The sequence below is a fragment of the Lepeophtheirus salmonis genome, chromosome 2 (assembly GCF_016086655.4).
Source record: "Lepeophtheirus salmonis chromosome 2, UVic_Lsal_1.4, whole genome shotgun sequence".
Classification (NCBI taxonomy): domain Eukaryota; kingdom Metazoa; phylum Arthropoda; class Copepoda; order Siphonostomatoida; family Caligidae; genus Lepeophtheirus; species Lepeophtheirus salmonis.
Window position 1 is genome coordinate 35669289 of NC_052132.2, and position 22675 is coordinate 35691963.

Below are 22675 nucleotides of genomic sequence, written 5' to 3' on the forward strand. Positions count from 1 at the left end.
TATAAGTATTTCGGCAAGTTCAGTTGTGTGGAGAACAGAAGAAGAACTTGGAGAGAACATAGTACTACTAATAGGCAAAAACGCTATGAGCTTTTTGTTGTATACCCTGGAGCTTGATGACGCTACTGATCGTTCAAGAAACTTCACAACATCTCTTGTTCATTCGTGGTGTTCATTTGGACTTTCAGATAGCACAATACTTGGAACCCATTTGAAACATGCCTGGAACAACAACTGGAAAAGACATATTCATGGAGGCGCGAAAAGCTTTACAAGACCTTAAACTTCAGTGGAATCAGCTTCGAGGTGTTATAGTTGATGGAGGAAAAAACATAATTGGAGTGAGGAAGGGTTTGGTTGTATATATCATGACTTAGTTGGGAGATTTACGAATTTCTGAAGCTCTGTTTATACACTGCATCATCCATCAACAAGAACTTTGTGGAAAACACTTAGGATACAGCTTGTGTACTGAAACCCCTCGTTTCCTTGGTGGACTTCATTCGGGTACGTGGACTCAATCACCGTCAGTTCCAAGCTTTTCTTGTAGAAATTGATTCTGATTTCTGTGACTAGCCACCTCACTCAGGGGTGAGGTGGCTCAGCTGCGGTATACCCCTGTTTCGTTTTTGCAACCATTGAAAGGAAATATATGTTTTTCTCACTAAAAAAAAAATAGAAATGATGTTCTGGCTTACAAGTATCAAACAGAATGATTATGTGGCCCGTGCTCCTCATTCTTTCAGTTATTCGGCTCGTAGTAAAAAAAAGTTTGTTGACTCCTGATCTAGAGACTCTTTAATACTTTTTTTGTATGATCCTTATTAAGGATAATCCTTTTGCGTTATAGTCTTATCAAGTCTACTGTTTTAATTGCATATTTAACTAAAAGTGAAAAAAAATATTTATCATTTGGTAAAATGTGAAAGTGAGAGGATTCAAGGGGCCAAAGTTGGGAGCATACTTACAAATCTTGTTCAATTTAAGAATAAATAATTATTGAATTAGATTAGAGTCAGAATAATCTCCCAACTCCATTATTAATACATTGAAAGGCTAAATCAAATTATATTTAACTTTAAAATTTGGAATAAAATATTAATATACTTCATAAAATAATCTGTTAAAAAATACTTTATTAACCTATTGACATCTCTAAATTTAAATAAATTTATTAATAAATTATTGTTATTACAATAAAAAAAGATATTAAGGCAATACAACTATTATAATTCGTATTTTTTAATCAATTATTTCTTTCTTTTTGACGGCGCCAACTACTTCTTTGCATAATCAATCTATGTCTTTTATCTTCATGGCAATATCAATTGAGAGGTTGTGAGATACTGTATTTATCGAAGGTTCCGAACATCGTGTTAATCCTATTTAAATATCCGATGTATTATTAATTATTATATCCATAAATTTCAATTTCTTATAATTAAAGAGCATAGTGTTCAAAGCATTTAAGCTAATTAAAAGTAACTTTATAAAAGAGCAATTAGGAATTTCATATATATATGAAAACACCAAATTATGCAGATCTAATTTTAATGTGGTAGAATATTTTAATTTATGAATAATAAATATAACATCTTGTTTAAATTTTGGCAATTTGAACACTTTGAATTTAAATTACAAGCACTTTTGATTGAATTATTTAGACAATTTGGTTCAGAAATTGCATGTAAAGACATATTTTAGTACATTCAAATGGATGCTGTGGTATCAGATTATAATGCAATTAATATAGCATTCTGATTGTCTAATCATAATATGTAGATTAATATATTTCTCACGTCGTTACCTTTATTGTCTTTCGCAACCTTTGGAGTCATCTATAAATATCTATAAATTTGCACTTTTTTTACTCCCGCCATTGAGTATTTATTTAAACCCTTACAGCTTGTGTTCACAATATCAAGTCACATTTTTGTTTGGGCGGGGGGTGAGGGGTTTCTGATTAGGGATCACACAATACTGGTAAGGCTGATAAATACTACTACTACTACTGAAAAAATGATAAAAATCACTAGTCTTTTTGAATATATTGAATATGTACGATTATCTTTATATTTGAACATTACACTCAAAATATGGGCATGACACAAAAAGTCTTACTTGTATTGTCATTAAAGGAGATGATTTTCTTTAAATGTATTTATTATTGAGATATGTTGTTTGACGTTTATTTAATTTAATATTTCCTGCAATCGCAACATCTACAAATGTTTGATGTAATAAATTAATAAATAAACTGAAGGAACTTTATCTGATCCTAGAGATGTACCAATCATCCAGCCTTTCAATTCATTCAAACAAAATTGTAAGAGTAATTGTTCTTCCTAAGCTAACCGAAGGATTTGTTTATTTGAGATCAGATGTCTTTGGATTTGGAATTACTTCCAAGAGTCAACTTATTTAATTCAAATCTTACAAGACTAATTTTCCGGGTAATTATAACAAAATGATGTATTTTTTCTTTTACGTTCTTATTGAAAGTCTTCTGAGTGAAGGCCTCTAAGAAGCTTGATTAGCATATAAAAGAAAAACCTTCAATCAACATTTTATATATACAAACTAATTACAGGTCTTGTGTAATAAAAGAAATATATTGATATTTTCCGTACAATGTAAGTAATGGAAAAAAAAGTAAGAACTTTATTAACTACTGAAATAAAACGTAAATATATTTAGATAATAATTTGCTCTTCCTTTACTAAAATAATAAAAAAAAGGACAGCAATAAAAAAAATCTATTAAAATGCGTCATGTCTTCAATTTCATTCTGTAGTTGTAAACAAAGGAGGAAGGAACTATCTATTTCCTATATCTTTCGTCTTCTTATTTATTTGTTCAAATATATATTTAAGGACATATGGTGATGAACAACTGGAGTTGGAACTGAAGAAAGTTTCCGCCTTAGGCTTTCAGCAATAGTTTTTAATTTCTTTTCAATCATTTTATATTCTCATTCAAGTGGATTCTATGTATGAATATCCCTTGATGTTTACTCTCGGCGTCATTTTTTTAGACTATAATATACGTCTCTTTAAATAGGTAAGTTGAATTCATATTGACTTAGAGGGTGGCCCAGAATAAAAAGTCCTATTAACTTTGAATTAATTAAATTAAGAGCGTTGTTTTATAGAGTTTATTGAGTTATTAAAAAAATTGTTTCAAAACGCTGCATTACTAGTTGCGATACGTCTACATACAACGACGATGAAAGCAAAAGGGCAATGGATTGCAGATTTTCTTCACTCCCATAACTCTGTAAAGGAGGTCACGGACATTGCAAATTGCTCTGTTGAGGTTGTTTGTAAGATCCGGGGCTCATTAACAGCGGCGAGAGCCTCTTTAGAAAGCGGAGGACACAACAAGATCGTCACTAAAGACTTCTTGATCGTTGTCGCCTTTGGAATTGAAGCCAAGGAGTGCCAGGAGGTGATAAAAGAGATTGTGAATCCCCTGTTGGAGGACAACTATCCCGTAGGGGATTACTATTGCCAAAAAGACTCAGCACCTAGCCATAAGGTCATAACAACTCAAAGTTGGTGCAAGGAACACCTCGCCGATTTCTGGTCTCCAAACTTGTGCTCCCCTCATCACCAGACGGATCACCACTGGACTATGGAATATAGAGCTTTGTGCATATAAACCTCTACAAATTCTCATATAGACTAAAATGTAAATGACAGCGTCATCAAAGTGTGCAAGGCCTTCAGGCCCAGTCTGGAGGCTATGATGGCCGTAGAAGGAGGAAAATTTGAGACAAAAATGTTGATATTATAAGGTAGATAAAAAAGTCCTGGTTCTATCTACATGTTTTCGTGGATAAATTGATTCAAATTCTACTATCAAAAATGGTAAGATTTGTTAAAGAAACTAGAATACGGACTGGGACCCACATTGAATGAGATTTTGGTCAATGAGTGGACAATATTATACCTTTTAAAAAGTGTTACTACATCTTCTAATACAAATTATAATTTGTGTGTAATTTATCTGTTTGATGGGACTTTAATTCAGGACCACTCTGTAGAATAAGAGTCAAATGCTTTATTGACTCTTATTTGTGTTGTTTATTTTTGTATATAAATATAATTGCATGTAATTTTGTTTTACGTATAAAATATTTGGTTATTTAAACACTCATAAATCAAAAGTATATTGTAGGCATGCTTTCTCAGAATAGCTTCTAATTATGTATAGCTTTTTACATATACTTCGTAACAAAGACGACTGTTTTTAGTTACTCATTATCTAATTAATCAACACCTCATTAAAAATTTAGATATTTTGGTAATACCTACTCTCTTCAAACATTTCAATGCTCAAAGCCAGCTTACCTTTTAGAAGGCTTTGACATTGAACAGAAAAACGAACGGTGTTCACTCTTTTTGTTCATATTTTGAAAGAATTATCGACCAAGGGGAAAAAAATTAACAATACACGGGGGAAAAATATGAACAGAGTTCATTTTCTTATTGCCCATAAAAGGTAGCTTTTTGACTATTTTTTCCGAAGATTACAATATCTTTTTTCCTTGATTATGGGTATAATTATACTTATTATCTTTGATGGTGGCTAAAATATAGTTTATTAAGCCTAATTTTTTTTCTCAATCAGTTGTTTTGTTTAATTGCACCATTCACTGGAAAATAAGGCATCTCAAGATAACCTTTAAAAGCCACAAATAAGGCGTAATGTATCAAATAAAAAGTATAATGGACGTCAATGCATTTATTTATTTAGTATCTTGTAAAGTTTTTATTCAATCAGTTTATGTTAAGTACATAAATTTAAACACGAAATGAGAGCGTGGGAAGATATTCATATACTCGAATGTCATATTATACAATTCATTTGCAGGTATTTAAAAATATCACTTTTTCACAATGCTGTACTCTGTAATTCCTGAAAATTGAATTATCCTGATGTTTAAGAAAGTTGTGTTGTTTTATTGAAATATCATATTTTATTAGCTAACAGATTTTGGGCGAAGGAAATTCGAGTATATGAATATCTTCCCACCCTCCAGACAATAAATGAGAATAATTGAAAAAAAAGAGAGGTTAACAATTAAGTCAAGGGACTTTCATATTGTGCAGTAATAAAGATTAAAGGTGCTAATGTCGGGTTGAAGTTGATGTACGTCCCATAAACAGATTAAATGGAAACTTTACAAGATACTAGATAAATAAATGACTTAAAATGGATTAATCTTTTATTTAATCCATTACACCTTATTTCTAATTTGTAAAGACTGTCTTGAGATGACTTTTTTCCCAGCAAATGGTACAATTAAGCAAATCCATCCATTAAAAAAATTGAAACTGGTTGAAATATTAAGAATTTATCTACATTAAATATAAATTATATGAATTTGATTTCCCCCATTTAAGTAATGAAAATCCAGCATTTCTATAGAGATCCCCAAAACATCTATACTTCTGTACACGCCTCTTGCAAGTTTTTTTCTCTCCGTAAATCGTCATTTTGTAAAATACCTACTTGATTTGCTCTATTTTTGGGGAAGGTATTATACATAATTGACACTCACATTTAGATTTTCATTGTGAACTCCAATACAAGGCAATTAATTTACTGAAGTTCCAAAACACTATGAAATCAAACCGTCATATATTTGGGAAGCTGCCCAATAATAATAATTTAATAAACTTAGTCAGAAACAAATGTTTTTAAGGCCTAGTAGGATACACAGCTTGATGAATGGGCCTAGTAAGCCGTGTAAGATTTGTTATTGCAATATTAAATTCAAATCATTTGTCTTTAACTATAATTCGTAGTTGCGAGTCTTTGAGTACATAATGCTAGTCGATTTTACAGCTTTATCTTCTAGTTAGTTAGATTTAATTACTCATTTGTAGGCCTCAGGCAAAGCCAGTTGAAAAAAAAGCGAATGGATGGCGTTTGACGCTTCTCCTTCCTCTTGTTTTTGTATTTATAATTTCATTTATATAAAGTATTGTGATCAATTGTACAATCGAACAGGGCCAATCCGAATCAATTTGGCCAATAATATGTATATTCAATATTATACTGTTACACAAAGCTGAATATGTTAATGGCCTTATACATATTCTGAGAAAATATAAATACCTCTAATAATATAATAAATAATTAAAAGATGTAACATCCATAGTCAATGAAAAACATAAAATTGAACAATATACAAAAAGAAAACTTTAGACAAGTGATACCAGACAAAAATATTACAACTACAGGAATATATGTATACAGATGATATGCATTTATTATTTCCATTCTAAAAAATGCAGTTAATAACTGGTCGTAGCAGTGCATTCTGGTTGGGCTGTAGTCGAAAATATAGCCAAGGTCAAGTGATTCGGGACTAATTTTATCTCTAACACGACAAGCACCCCTTCCCCTCCACCCCAAAGTCTTGCATTAATCTCTATAACAATGAATAATAAAAACAGAACCCTCTTATCTGGAGATGTTAACACTAAAGACAAACTAAGACCACTTTGGGTATATCAGCGATGAACTCATAAGAGGAATTTACAACTTTATGAAGAAATCAGCAAAGCAATTAAAAACCAATCAGATGCTCTCCAAAAAAAATCAGCCCGGAAATAAAAAAGGAAACCCGACTGTGCCTGACAATCAAAGACCAACCACTCCCTAGCTTTATGGCACAACTTGGCCCAACTATAATTTTGGAAATATTGAGCCCGGCCCGAAAGTTGGGTTATGTTCGGGGTCACTTTTTTTTCTTAGCACACATCATGGCATCTCTGAATGAACGGCACACTAAGCATTTGGGTATATTGTCTATGCCAAGGGTCAACCTTTCCAGCAAAAAAGGTAACTCAGAAAAAATATATTGGTTCAGCTATTTTTTAAAGAAAGGCGGCTGTTGAAAATAAATTGGAGGTTGCCTATGCTAAAAGTACTGCCTCTATTTTGAGGCAACTAAACAAAAAAATAAAGAAATTGGACACCAATCTATAAAATTGAGAGTATCAATTTAGGATTCCAGGGATTACCTGTTTTCTTTTAGTAAGCTACGCCCCTGATGTTCATTTTCATGTATTACGAAACACGGGATTTCTATATTAATGAATATTCTTTTAGGCTGGCCTGTTTGTACTAGATAAATATTAAATGAATAAATAAAAATTTAAAAATCAACGATTGAACGGAAAAATAAACGAATGAACGGGGAACAAAAAGTTGTACAAAATGAATGATGGAGCGAATGAATGGAAAAAGAGTGAAGGGTACAATCCTACCTATTGGTATTTAAAGATTGCTAAGGGCTTGAAATATGGTCAATGTTATACATCCTAAGCAATTTGTTGCGTGAAATATAGCAACCTCAAAGATTAACCATTCTTAAAAATTAGATCAAACTAAATATTGTATATGAGCGTTTTCATGTGAAGTCATCGTTGCAGAAGTTGGCCATTGTAAATGAGGCAGAAACAAATAAATTTTATGGAATTTTGTTTTTTTCTTTTTTATTAAGGAATATTTTTGATTATGGTGTCATTTTTTTTAACACAACTATTAATTATGTCAGGCCATAAAATTCCTAATCAATTTCGCAGAGAATTAATATCAAAATGAAATGAAATTTCATTACGATTTTCTCTACCCATCAATTTGAATTTGATCAAATAGCATAGTTTTTCTTTGGTATCAAGTTGTATTGTATTTATGGAAGCAATGATGGAGTGGAAAGGACTCTATGAATATTTTATAGTGTTTCAAAGGTTGGGAGAGGGGGGTCTCCAAATTAGGATTAAAATAAAAAAGAACACAAATTGAAAGAAGATCTGAAATTTATTTTCCAAAAAATACAAAATCCGAAATTACGAATTAAAGAAAAACTTTTTTCATTTACAATATACTTTTTTTTTTTTTAAATTCTTAGCCAAAAAGTAATAAATTTACCAATGGCACCCTTTGTGGAGGCTGTGCCACTCCAAAACTCACCAGATGTTTAGATAAAGTTTCCTTTCTAGTTTTTACTCTAAAAAGTTCTACATTTTAACTAGTCTAAAACATGGCGTTCCTTTCGATTTATTATGCAATCTCTGACGTAATGAAAACACATCTCTATATAAATCAAGTTCCTAATATTGTATTACTAGGTAGTGAATAAGTATTATACCTCTTCGATGTATAACTGTATTTTTTAGAGTTGTAGAGAGTTTCAACAAAAAAGTTGCTCACATTAATGTAAAGCTGTTGTTATCATCTTTCAAACGATAAAATACATTCAAAGAAATATCTCAGATCTGAACAAAGATGGAAGCAGCCATGACACCTCGAACATAATCAAACAGCTCGGAGTCATCCGCCACTCCTTCTAACCTATGACACTCACCACTGTCGATTAAAACAAAAGTTAGAAGAAACTAATTAGTAGTACCCGGCTTATAATTTTTTTTATTTTATATATATATGTATTTTAAAAATAAGGCCTATATTAAAGATTTTTCTATCATTATTAATTAGGTAATTCATCAATTTTTTAATTTTATAAAACTTTTCTATTAAAACTCTCATTGTGTTAACTTAACTATTTAATGAATACATCTTTGATTCTTAAGCTTTTACACAAGACTACTTAAAAAAAAAAAATTCCTGTGCATCTGTGATGTTATGTGAAGACCTGGATGGCAGAAAATTTTAATTTCAGGCTGAAGAACTTTTGTTCAACCCTCTAGACTACAGCATCTCGTGGTATGTAGAATACAATGCCATCTGAGTCCGTCACACCAACATTGCCGACCTCAAGTCCTCAGTAAATAGGAAGTGGATGCTTTTGATTCGAAGCTATATCTCACATATATGTGTGCCCAACTTGGTGGCTTTCATTGCTGCCAATGGCGATCAAATTCAGAAATAATGCTTCAATTTAGTTAAGGACCCTTTAAAATGCGTCAGTATTCCGATACTAATGTAGTAACGGTAAACTGAGCAACAAAAGTCGAAATAAACGGTTATATCTGGTGATATATTGGTTTGAAATTTGGTGTGCCTTAAAGTGAGGGCCGTGCCTAGATTTTTTCTTGCGGTGGGTTAAATTTTTTGATAAATTTTATTATAAAGAACATACTATTTAAATGACTTATTTTTATATACTAATTTGTCAACTATTACAAAATTACTTCAAATTTTCACAATAATTTCCCATTTTATCCGATTGTCATTTCCAGAGGGACGGAGCCCTAATAATATAGCACCTCAGTCCCAAATTATATGTTAGAACTTGTTGGATAACAGTGTTGATAAAGTATAACTTTATTCTATAAATTGATCATCAAATTTGCAAAATAGCAACCTATAAAAAACTTTTACTTTTGTCCGTACAAAACTTTTAAATACTTTTTTGAGTTTATATAGTTTACATAATTAATTAATTAAATATCTCATTTGAAAAATAAATTATAGACTGTTTTAGTATACAATAGGTATGGTATAAGCATAATAATAGTACCCAAGCCCTCAGTCCGTTGTTAGTATTACTTTTAACTAAGCGACTGGAATATAGATTTTCATTAAAAAATACATGCATTTAAATGGAACTTTCAAATTTTTTTTTTTGTTTTCCTTTCATATCAGCGAAAAGTTATTAAAGTTGTAGACCATTAAAAGAAATAGTTTTGACACTTTGCTAGAACACAACTTTTTTCCTAGTTATAAGTCGTAATTAAGAAAACTAAACTCGAAAAGAATAAATCCAAGTAGGTAGATTAGTGATTTTAATAATATTATCAAAGTTTTATTTATATTATACTTTGAGCATGGGCATACCTAGTTAATATTATTATTAAGTCCTTTTTGCACAAATTGCAATGGAATGCGACACAACAAATGTCCCAACTATCCCCTTTGACTTTAGAATGTATAAAGGTATAAGAGACTAGAAGTAAGTAACCCCTCCCTAAAAAAATGCAATTGCTAATATACCTAGCAATATTTGGGGAATTAGTTTGCTATATACAGTCATTATTTGGTTATTTATATTGATGTCATCTACATTTGTGATAAATTTGTGATCAATTATCAAAAAGAGCATTTATTTGTATTTTTTTATTTACGAGAGTCAACAAGGAAGACATTCCTCAGAATGTTGAAGAATGACACACCTCTCACCATGGTTTTTACCGAAAGACTCCCTTACTAGAAGATACAATATGACTCCTAATGGAGGGCATCCGTACATGCTACGCTATCTTCCCTAACAGACAAAAGGCTGTAATTTATGAGTAAAGATACTTTTTGGTATAATTTTTTGTCACATATTTATATGATATTGAGTAATGATGTTCATGCAAGTTTTAGGTTCTTAATAATAGAATGAAAAAAGTAATTGACGATTATTCATTTTACAGCAATCAAAGTCGTCTTTGTATGTATATATATTATTTATGATATTCATATATTTAAGAACATGGTTTGTAGAACAATTTTGTCCTAAATTAGTCGGAGGAAAAAGGACAAATAGACTTGTAAATATAACTAAAAACCTTAATGCTCAGGTATTGGAATATTTATTTAATATTATTAGTACATTATACATACATGTTTGACATGGAATAAAAAACATATAAACATACATAGAACTTATCTATTTACGTTTAAACATTATGATTGACACGAAATTGTATTTTGGCTTTTTTGCAAAACAATACGCTTTTTATAGCCCTTAAATTCACATTCAAGGCTACAATTAATGATAACTCTCTGACGTGTAATACTTTAAAAACGGAACTGCATATCTGTCTATTTACTTTGCCCAGTTTTTACTAAGTAAGGGCCATGATGTTACTTAGTGTTTAAGGGGTTATTTTTAAAAATGACCATGAAATATAACTGACCTTGAAATAAAACAAACATGTAGAATGACGCAACATTATATGGAAGCAATTTTATATTGCAAAAATACGTCTTTACTTAGAGGTTGCATAATATTTTTTTTTATGTTGCTTCTAATCCGAGACTGTATCTCATTTTGTGTACGTTATAAATTATTTATTGAGACGCCTCAAGACCAAAATGGTGTGTACAATATGGTTATACCAAGGGGTAGTCGTTAGCCCTTCTTTTAAGGGGCGGGGGTAAAGCCCACCCCAAATGTTTATTATAATTATATAATATGTTGTGTACAATTTGGGATGTCTGTACGAATTGCAACTTGCATAAGCAAATTGTACAAGTTGAATTTCTTCGTCTTAATTTGCATTTTTTAATTACAGTATTGGTCCTTCTGATTACTAACTCGGTTCATAGTTATTATTATGTCATTTCAATCTATAAAAATTACATAGTTATTATGTATTTATGAGTATTGTTGCTGTGGGCAATGGAACATTATAATGTGCTACTTCAAGGATTCTCAAACATTTTTTTAGTGATGTGTCACTTGTAAAATATTTATGTAACCAAAGTATCCCTTATCAGCTTTAAGTATTCTTAGCTTCAGTAACAGGGGTGTCTGCAGGATTTTATTTTGGAGGGGGGACTTGGTTTTCGAAATTTAAAAAAAAAAAAAAATTTAAATTTTTTAGATAAACATTTCAAAAATTCATAGTTTTTTTTAATAAATTTCTAAAATCCATATCTATTCTCAAAACATTAAATTTTTTGGAGAAAAAATTAAAAATTCACAGAAAATTAAATTAGATTTTGAATATTAAATTTTGGGAAAAAAAGTTCAAATATTAAATGTTCTTGTAAAAAACAAAAATTCCTTAATTTGGCGGAGCTACAGCCCCTGCTACCCACCCCATGCAGACGCCCCTGAATTATGTAACACTTATAAAATATTTTCAAAATCTCAAGTACCCCTTGAGTGCCTCCAAGTACCCCAAGGGCTACGTGAATTAAAATAGTAAAAATTACACTGTAAATATATTGTTCATCCATGGAATATTCAATTATTGCAAAACCTCATTTCAAGTACTCTAAATCCTTCATTTAAAATTATTCATCTTGTTTGTAGGGCTGTAAGTTGTATGAAATTAAAAAACTAACAAAAACACAACTTGTACACATAATATATAAAATAAACCTATTTATATGAGTTTTAAGGTGCTTATAATTTTTGGGATTAAGCCCCTGGTTATATCAATCCCTAATATGGCACTTGAAATTTGACCTTTATCTCTGTCCATGGAATGGGTCCTTGTAAAACATCCCAAATTTGAAAAAGCCCGTTAATACTATGATCACTATTAATAAAGTAAGTCGTTTTACCAGTTCCATTTATTCAGTGGAATTATAAAATAAAAATTTCAGGCACGATAATAGTTTGCTATTATTCCTAATTTAGGCTTAATTATCATTCTAATGGACATTGAATACCTCAAAGATAGTCAAAATATATTGAATTTTGGCCATATCTATGTATGATGACTTCTTTAGCTTAGACTGTTTCATGGGACGGCTTTAGTGTCAGATTCCAAAATTTTGGGATGGATACATCCCTAACAAAAACTCCTGTTGTTTTTTTTCTCACTCATGTCACAAGTTATATTATAATTGAAGGCGACACCGTCATGGGGACTTATAATTGATATTTCGAATTAAATGCAATGGACAAATTACTAAAACATCTATACTAAACTTCATTCAATAAATATTTAAAAAAAAAAAAGACTTTAACACTTGTACTGTATACAACTTGGGTCTAAAGAAAATAGTATTGTGTACATGCAGTACTAATACATACATTGTAGTGGTAAGGTACAAGGGTGAAAAACTGGTTCGAATTTGTCATAATAAGAAACAAAATTAATTTAATATGAATGTAATATATCTAAATTGGATTAAAATGCCCGGATTTCAAGTTAATCCATGTAAAAAATGAAATACAAAGGACCTTCAGTAAATAAAGACTCATTTTAAGCTGAAAAAAATAAGGGGGAAGATCCATTTATGGTATAAAAGAATACGTTGGCTGAAAAATCCGGGGTTTCAAACATAGATGGCACTATTTTTTTTAATTCACCTTATTTTCAGTTAATTCTATCCTTCATTAGACAACCGTCAATATTTCATGACAATTTTTTCTTTAGTTTGTGAATTATTGTACTAAGTGATACGCTACATTTGTTATTTCTAAAACGATAGATAAAAGCAATATCGTGTTTTACACTGTTTCTTAATGAAAAAAAATCCGTTCAAGCTAAGTCATGGCTTGGAAAGTGTTATGAGGACTCCCCTCCACAAAGTGAATAAATAATAATTTCAAAAAAATCAATTTTGAACAAAAATAAAAGTGTTTTTTTTTTTTTTGTAAAGGCTGGGACTTTTCAACTCATTTCTTATATATTAAGGAGAAAGTTCGCAAAGACAAACTTCCGAATGGGAAAAGTTCCCAGAGTGAAAATTCCTGGGACGGGCGAATATAAATAAGAATGGATAATGATGTCATGACAAACATTTATCATATATTTTTGATAGACTGTAAGGTTTAACTGCTTATATTTGTTGTTAGTTCATTTTGACATCCAAATACACAACAATTATAATTCACTTCTTTTCATCATCTTCAATTCCTCATTTGTTCAAATAAAATTGCTTTTGTTCTTATAAAACTTTGTTGTTTTGACCCCCAAGATGGCCAACATGCTCTTTATACCATAGTTTATGTTATAATAAACAAACGTTTTTAGGATATTACGCTCTGACTATGACGTCATCTTTGAATTAATGCCGCTCCTTTAATAAACAAATCATGGAATCAAAATAATTATGAGTGTCATAAAAGCTTTTTTAAATCCCATGACCAAAAAGAACAATCAACTTCCGTGACAAAATAATTTTAGTTGTGTATATTTGTGTGTGTTTTCTTTTCGTATTTTTTTTTTTTTTTTTTTTTGTATCTTTTATTTTTGCAGAGCTTTGCAATGACTTTCAATGACATAGAGTACGTGGAAAAGCCTCTTTCCTCTACCTCCACAACTGCCTCTCATTCCTCCTCTTCCTTTTCCTCAGAAAAGGAACTATTAGACGAATTAACTTCACTCAAAAGACAGCTTCAAGCTAAAGAGGATCAACTACAAGAGAAGGAAACCAAATTACAAAAATCCCAAGAGAAACTTAAAGAAATCTCAAGTCTCAAGATGCTTTTGAAGGCCAAGGACATGGAGTTGGAGGAAAAGGAAGTTCTCATCAAGGAAAAACAGGATCAGCTCACAAATATGGTTCAAAGGTTTGAAAACTTTTCTCATTCAAATTAATAGGATGAAATAGTTTTTTTTTTTTTTTAAATAAAGAGCTTTTTATTAAATACATAATCAAAATGTGATAAATATTGACTCATTTGAAATATCACTATTGCTTAGAACAGTGGTTCTTCAATTCTATTACTCAATTTCAATAAAGCAATTCTCCTTAGATTAGATTGCTTTAAAAAAAAAAATCATATTTCTTCCATAATGTAATAAATTTGACATTTTTTTATTTTAGAAAATAGATTATTTTCTTTTTGCACATAGACGGCGTTTTTATACATGAACTCAACATCCCTCCTCTCCAAAGAAATATGAATAATTAATTCCCCAATGGATTTTAGATATTAAATTTGAACTTAGGGCGGGCATTAGGGGCTCTGCCAACAGAAATATAAATATAAACCAAATTTAAATTTTATTCTAATGGACCCCATGGACATTGAATATTAATGTTAAATAAATACATTTATCTAATTTTCTTTAATATAAAAAAATTTCCAAAAAATAAAAGCGTCATCTAAAGTTGAGTCCAGTCCTTTAGATCTTTGGGACCGGTCCTAAGGACTTTCAGTACTAGAATTGATTAAAAAATGAAGAAATAAAGTTGAAAGACGTCATCAAGGACCGAACATTATAATTTGTTAGGACTGATAGGCAAACCTAAAGTGGACCGGGCTGAGACAAATAAATCCCATTAGTTTAGACTCTGGCTCCACTTATATTTTAAAGTGCCCCTCCAAGAATATAGGTCTGGCTAGGGGATCAGTTTGAATACACATAAATATTTCCTTTCGTTAAAGTTTATAATTAAAAGGTAAATAACTTACAGGGAATAACTTAGTACAAAATACAATTCAAACAGTTTCCATACATCAGATTATTCCAATAAATATTGAGATATACAATTTTCTCGTGGAAATAATTAGGCAAACTGTTGTTTAGGAGATAAGATGCTAATAAATTGTATGTAGATTGTAGGTTCTTTTATAACCCAAGAGATGACCCATTACCTATCCATAATCTGTGTTTAATTTCGTCTTATTTCGTCACATTTTGTGTCGTCTTCATTTCATTTTATATATATTTCATTAATCTTAACTACATAAAGAGTTTCTATTTTCCCTATTCATATTCTTGAGATTTTATCAGCCACAGATTTAGGCTGTCAAATAAGGAAAAAATAACTCTCTTCTTTTGTTCCTGATAACTTATTAAGCATTCATAGTAATGATTAGTGTTGTGTTAGTCCTTATTGAGGATTGCAGTCCTGTCCAGTTCAGTCCTGATTATCAGTCCTAAGACAGAACTTTAGTTCAGTCCTTGATAACGTCACTCAACTTTATATATATATATATATATTTTTCAGTCCCAGGGAATGATAAGACTGTTTCTACGACTGAGCTTGTCCGAATATATGAGGACCGATAGAACACTAGTAATCATGAATATATTATAAATAAATACCCCAGCTTAAAATTGAAAAAAATGATCATTTAAAAAATAGGCATAGCCTTTGAGTTTTGTTAGATTTTGTATTTTACCGACTCTCAGTAAATTGATTCCTTCATTATTTGAATCTGGGAATTTACTTCCCAAGGAAAAAGTTGACTCTATTTTCTTAATGGACTTGTTAATCTTCCTAGGTTAAATTTTCATGTAGCCATTGAAATGTTGAATTCGAGCCGGAGTATCGCTTGTGAATTCCAGGATTGAAATAATGAAGGGATCCATTCACATAGAGTCGATAAGTAATAATAATAAATTATATGGCTGTTTAAAAAGGAGGTGTGACGTTATTATGCAACATTGAAATCGTAAACAATATTGTTTTCTGTTTGCTACTACTACCACACGAAAAATAGGAAAAAACCTAATCGGACAAAATTTCTAAGAGATTCTTCTTTTTTGAATATTTCTTTTTTTCAAATAAAAAACGGAATATTTTTTAGAAATAGATTCAATCCATTCATAAAAATCCTTGAGATAAAAATCATGGAAATAACGGAGGAATTTTTTCTCAATTAATTTTTAAAAAATCACCACCAAAAATCCATTTCGATTTGCCCCTAATTTAGGCTAATGTATACATATATTTCAAGAGTATTATAAGTTATGTCATAATATAAAGTCCTAAGACATTTGACAAAAAGTTTTTTTATGATTAATACAAAATCTATTTAATCATAAAATGATATCAATGTAAAATATCAGTTTATCACACGTTTGTTTAGATAAATAAATAGGAAATGACAAAAACACAACAACATTTAAACTTGATAAATTAATTATAATTGTATGTAAATAATTAATTAAGGATCGTGGAGAGTGTTAATTTTGTCAACCATAACTAGACATAACGTGTTCGAGAGCATTTTTTTTGTATGAAGATATAAGGACAAAACCAAAAATATATATATTTATATTTTAAAAGGGGACATAGAATCGAATTGACGATAACATTTTTATCAACATAGTATTCTTATTAATCGTTTAAAGACGCTGCAAATTGCCTTTAGAGTAGTAAAAATAATTGTCACAGTGAAAGATTACACTAATCAACAAAATGTAAACTTGTTGTTTTTTGATTGAGATGGAATGATTCTGAATGTTTTTACCCTCAAGTACTTGAAAAGTATCTTTATTAATGATGGGTAGATTAATCTTGGTATTTATCTATTTATTACTGGATTTAGGAAAGCTAGCTTTGGAAAATTTGCCTCGGGAAAGTTTACCGTGGAATTACTCGTCCTGAGAGAATTCGCCTTGGAAAAATCTTGCAGGGGAGAGATTTTTGCCTTCCTTTATTTTATCAAGTTCAATTCTTAGAAATTTACACCAAAATATTATTTTTTTAACTATTATTTAAAACCGCATCAGAATCAATTTTAGGATTTTTTTTTTTTTTAAATCGTCCCATTACTAATCTTTATAATCCAAAATTTATGGTTTTAAGCCTACAAAGTGTTTCTGTAAAATATTTTAACATTCATTTACATGATTTAATGTTATTTTTCGCCTTGCAATATCTAAATAAAAGAAAAAAGTATGAATTATTGTTTGTGGGTGCATCTTTCCGGATTCAAATAATAATTTAGCTATTTATGCATACTTTTCTCAATCGGAGAAAATGTCTTGTAATTGTAAATAATGAAAATTTAATAAATTCCTCATTTTTATAACAATTGCAAAAATTATAGTTGGTCGTAAAGTGAAGATATACAATTTCTAAATAAAAAAAAACCAGCATCTTAAACAATTAATATTTTTGAAGTCATTTAAGATTTTTTGGAAGAAAAAAAAAGATCTTAAGATATCAAGGATTGTACTATTCTACAGCAAGAGTGGTACAAAAACTAAATATAGTGAACTGGCTAGAATTTAATTCCTAATTCTAAATAAAGCCTTATTTTTATTCTATTTGGCTTATGGCTATCAGAAAAAGCTTATAAAATTTTTGTAATTTTTGGCTATTTTTAAGATTCAAAGCTTTTTTATGCTTTGATGTAGAAAATAAGGAAAGACTATGTAAATATATTTCAAATCCTAATGTTAAGAGAGTCCAAACTATTTTTTAAATGGTTTTATCATATTTATAACTCGAGTTATATTTGTTTAAAATCAAAAATAGGTTCTTTGTATTCAGGGGCTCATAGCTTCGAGAAGATTATATTCATAAAGTTTGAAAATATCTCAATTGATAGCTGAAAGTCAGAAATTTAATTTTTTTAAAAACGCTTCCCTAAAAACGCTTTATGTATATCACTTTTAATTTGAGATATAACCACGACAATATTTCTAGGATTAACTGATTTTTGAACTAATCTTACAAGAAAAATACTTATACTTACGTGTCCTAGCTTAGAATAGATGAAAATAAGAAATTTTTATTTTTTCTCGTTAAAAAAGGAATATAAAATGCACCATCTCAATCAAAAGTCAAAAATGGGTAGATTAGTGTTATATTTGAGAAAAAGACATTCGAATGGTGGAAAACTAACCTTCTCCAAAATAAATTGAAGGATCTAAAGTAGAGTTAACATTCTTGAGTATCTTAAATCATTTAAGAAATTAGAATACAAGCCCTATAATTCTTGTAAATATGTCTATGTATCCATATATTGAGTAAAATAATTAATTAGACATTTGATGCACGTCAAGACACAAGCAGGCTATTATGATAATTGTTTCAAAATTGAGTGGGGATTACATTTTTAAAGAGGTTTTCATTTTATATGTACAAATTACATTAGAAATAAATGAAGGAAGAAGGATCATGTACAAAAATCAAATTTTAGTTTATAATTATCGTTCTCTAAAAAAAAAAACCCTCCCTAATCATTATACACATATTACAGATCAAAAGCAACTAAATAAAATCCCTCAACTTACAAAATTGAGAACACACATACAATTATATAACTAAAATCAAAATAAGAATAATATAAGAATCAATCCACCATTAAAAGTACTAACATTCTCCATAGTAGGACTATTTCTTTTTAAAAGCTTTGTAAGATCTTACAATCCACTTTAAAGAGCCTAAATATTTTGCCGACATCAAGGAGTAATATTTAATAACATGGTCTCCATATTTCCATCCAGATTCAAAGAGAAGGGAGTATACCTTGCAATAGATGAAATGATATCAGTCCTTATCTCTACGACAACAAAGGGCTTATAATTTGTAATTTTGCTGTGAATAAGAGCTTTGTAATTCAATAATGCTAATTCCAATGCCTTCGTCTTTCCTGGGGATTCCTTTCGTTTTGAAATTCAAACAAAACCAGTGCTTTTCTGAATTTTGGTTCTGGGGCATTTAGTCCCTTTACGTTTAAAGAAGTAAATAGTTTTAGAATTCCAACACTGGGAGAATCAACAAAGCGTGTATGGAGGAGTAATTTTTTTTCTCCACAGTCTTCACATGGAGCATTATAAAAAATAAGGCAAGCTGAAATTTGAAACTGTGCATTATTTTTTTTTCGTCATAAATATATATTAAGGATCTCTCAATTTTTTTATCCCAAGATTCAGGGAGATTTAATATTTTCATGATAACTCTTAAAATCTCTCAAATATAACATTTTCAAATTCCATAGTATGGGAGAATGGGGTTATATTTATATTTTTTGACGAATTATCAGCAATTTCTATATAAAATTTATTCAGCTTAACCTTTTTGAGTCGCTGCAAGTTGTATTTAAAATAGCCAAAATTGATGGCCGTAATAAAAGAATGTGAACTTGATGGATGCCATTTGAAAGAACACATCTTGTCTAATATAAGTCAAATAAAGGTTCAAAACCCTGGCAAAATTTTTGGGGTTCTTAACTCATCACACAAATTAGAATAGAAATCCTATAATTCACTCATAAATTGGGATTTTTTTATTTTCAAAACTGTTTTTATGTTGAAACACCATATTCTTCCATGCCTTGATTGCTGTTCAAAATTACTTTATTGTTGACTCACCACTTATAATATTTACATACATGTAAGCTACTGAAACATAGTATGACCTTCAAAACATGACTTATTTTGTTCATTAAGGCAAAAATAAACAATGATATTATACTAACATACAATATAATTATATACTTTTCTCATAAATATGCCTATATAATATTAGAAAAGTAAAAAAAAATTTTACCGAATTTACTTTTTTAGTCATGTATCAAACCATAATCTAGAGGCAGCTTAACCAACTCTTCAAACAAAGCATGATTAAAAGTTTCATACGAATTAATAACCAAACTGGGTTTTTTGGTTATTGGTGTAAAAAAAATGATTTTTTATTTCTTATTGTTAATATAATTATTGATTAGTCACAAATCTCGTAATAAAACAATGCCGTTGTCATACGTAGGTTTCTGGGCTAAGAAACAACAAATATTTACCAACGAAATTGCTTGACTGCTTTTCAGAATATTCTCCATGAATGAATATCCATACACTTATGCATACATTTGAATAATTTTTCGAAGCATTTCTCGCATCTGATTGAGGTGATTCCCAATTATAGGTATTGAATGCATCAATGACTTCTTTTGGTGATGACAATCACTTTAGTACGTAATTTATTTTTGATATATGTGAATAGAAAATAGTCATTGGGAATTAAGTCAGGTCTGTACAGTAAATGACCCATCGCTTCAAAGTTTTGACTACCCAAAAAACTCTTTCTTTGAGCCGAAGTGTGAACACTTGCATTGTCATGATGAAGAATGATTCGCCTCTTCCTTTGGCTTTTCTTTGATTTCTTGGAAGACTTCCGCCAGAAAAATGGTCGTGTACGTCATTCTAATGCCAAATGATCTAAGATTTTTACTTTCCTGAAAAATTATATTTAAGCTCTAGTCTATGGATGTCCATTCTGGGGCTCACCTTTTTTATATTTGGCCTAAATTTATAAAAATAAAGATGGATGTAAAAAATTGTCTTATGAACCCAATTCTCATGAAATTTAAATTTAATAAGTTATGTGGTCTATTAAAATATTTCAAGTGGTAATGCTTGGCATTATATTAAAAGGTTGTACGTTGCACTTGCTCTAAACTAATGTATAGTCAAGGTGTTTAGGAATACTCTTTATATAAAACGCGCACTGATTTTCCCTGCTTCCTTTTTTGACAAATGAAAGGCTATTATTCTATTTTTCTATTAGTAGAATAATTCTGAAAATAGGATATAATTTAAAAAAATAAAATCATGTAATAAATGTCCTTATGAATTAAAATAAAAACTGTATTTTTATTCATTACTATTCTGATGACATTAAATAAGTGGATAATTCAAAAATAATCTTTTGATTTCTATTCAATTTCCTCTTTCATTTAAGAATTATTCTAGTCTAAAAAGTAACGTTTACTCAAAAAAAAAAGGAAGAAAAAAAAACTGTAATTTCCACGTATATAAATTTCTTTATCTTAAGTAATAAATTTCACAGCTTTAGAGTATCATAATGTATATAGCAATATGTTGATTATATATTAATTGCTTTCTTTTTCAATTAGTTTTTTTGAAATTGAGAAGTTTATGCCTTCAACAACAAGATCAAGGCCTTTGAAAAAGCATCGCAGAAATACTTGTTTAAATTAATAGTTTTATTATTCAAATATAATTGTATTTTGTCAATAAAGATTTCACCAATTTCAACATGTTCATTAATTTATTTGAAAATTAATTTTATATCCCATTTCACGTAGATCGAATGGAAATAACTCAACCGATAATAGTAACACATGGAATGAAGACACTGAAAACAAGCAAGACAATAAAATTGATTTAACACCACCTTGTGACTGTATAGCTAAGGGATTTCCAACTTGTTTCATTTACAAAAAGAATCATTGTGGATGCAGTAAATCCTGTTCATTTGTCAAGTCATATATGGTTATGAATAATTAATCAATTATTAGTTGAATTACCATATTATATAGGTTGATCTTCTGAATTATAAGAAAATGATTCACCGACAAAAAATTTATTTTAGGATTTTGTTCAAATTATGGTTATCAGTATTAAATATGTAATCAAATAAATTAAATAAACTTCATTTTTTATTGAATCTGCTTGATTTGTATCTCTAAACCGTATCAAAAGTTTTGAATTTCATGGCTCCGTCCTCTTAAGGGATTTTCTAATCAGTCACAACTTATAAGGAGGTTCTTATCATTTCTGAAAAGACAAATACCAAGGTTTTACAATAGTTGCCTCATTTCATGTTTTCCAAAAAATGCTCATGATGACAAAAAAACGATGCAATGCTACCAGATGAAAAGGTTTCTTAACGACTCGACTCAAGTCGACGCAACAGTTTGAATATAATTAGATAGGTATGTTGTAGAACACCCTCGGGAAGTTTTGTAAAGTCTAATTCGGGTATTACGTCAGTATTTTCTACTATACACGTATTTTCCTAGACTTTATTCAACTTAAGATCCTAATTTATCTTCATTATTCTATATTTATAAGAGTTATTCGTAGAAGAAGTAGGATACAATCAAAAGAAATGATTATTTTAAAATATTTATTATTTACGTTCAACAAAAATTTATGAAAATGATTAATTGACGTCACAGAGTATTAAAGTTGAACGCTCAATTTACTCAACAATGACTTATTTTTATAAATAGATAACTTCTACTTAAAATCAGGTATTTATACTATTTATATACTTTAAAAAGCTGTGTTCTTTTCAATTTGATATGTTTTATACTTAATTGTGTATCTCATAACCGAGTAAACCCCTTACCCGAATTTTTTAAATTGATTTGTTCATTCCCAATTCCTAAGTCGATTACTGATATTCGGTCATGATTTAGAATAGTTAATTTCTTTGAATTAATTTTTTATTTTTTGCAAAATTTGCTTATTATTTCAAACATGTATTTAATATGGGATCATCCAACTTCGAGAAAATGTAATTTAAAGGT

General features: G+C 29.7%; 1 protein-coding gene across 3 annotated transcripts; it reads left to right on the forward strand.

Moving 5' to 3' along the window:
* Window positions 1-2785: 2785 nt before the first annotated feature.
* Window positions 2786-21807, forward strand: LOC121113834 (uncharacterized). Of its 3 annotated transcripts, none has more exons than XM_040707706.1 (3): window positions 2786-3060; window positions 13908-14221; window positions 21254-21395. In XM_040707706.1, the coding sequence occupies exons 2-3, from the start codon at window positions 13917-13919 to the stop codon at window positions 21336-21338; spliced, it is 390 nt and encodes a 129-aa protein (XP_040563640.1). In that variant the 5' UTR covers window positions 2786-3060; window positions 13908-13916; the 3' UTR covers window positions 21339-21395. The 3 variants fall into 3 exon arrangements, with proteins under 3 accessions (XP_040563640.1, XP_040563637.1, XP_040563638.1); XM_040707703.2 differs by lacking the exon at window positions 21254-21395 and adding an exon at window positions 21446-21807 and having other exon boundaries at window positions 2791-3060; XM_040707704.2 differs by lacking the exons at window positions 2786-3060; window positions 21254-21395 and adding exons at window positions 8610-9076; window positions 21446-21807.
* Window positions 21808-22675: the final 868 nt, after the last annotated feature.

Coding starts and splice junctions, on each gene's coding strand:
- LOC121113834 (XM_040707703.2), top strand. CDS start 13,917: ATGACTTTCAATGACATAGAGTACGTGGAAAAGCCTCTTTCCTCTACC. Junction 14,222..21,445: donor CTCACAAATATGGTTCAAAG/GTTTGAAAACTT, acceptor CATTTCACGTAG/ATCGAATGGAAATAACTCAA.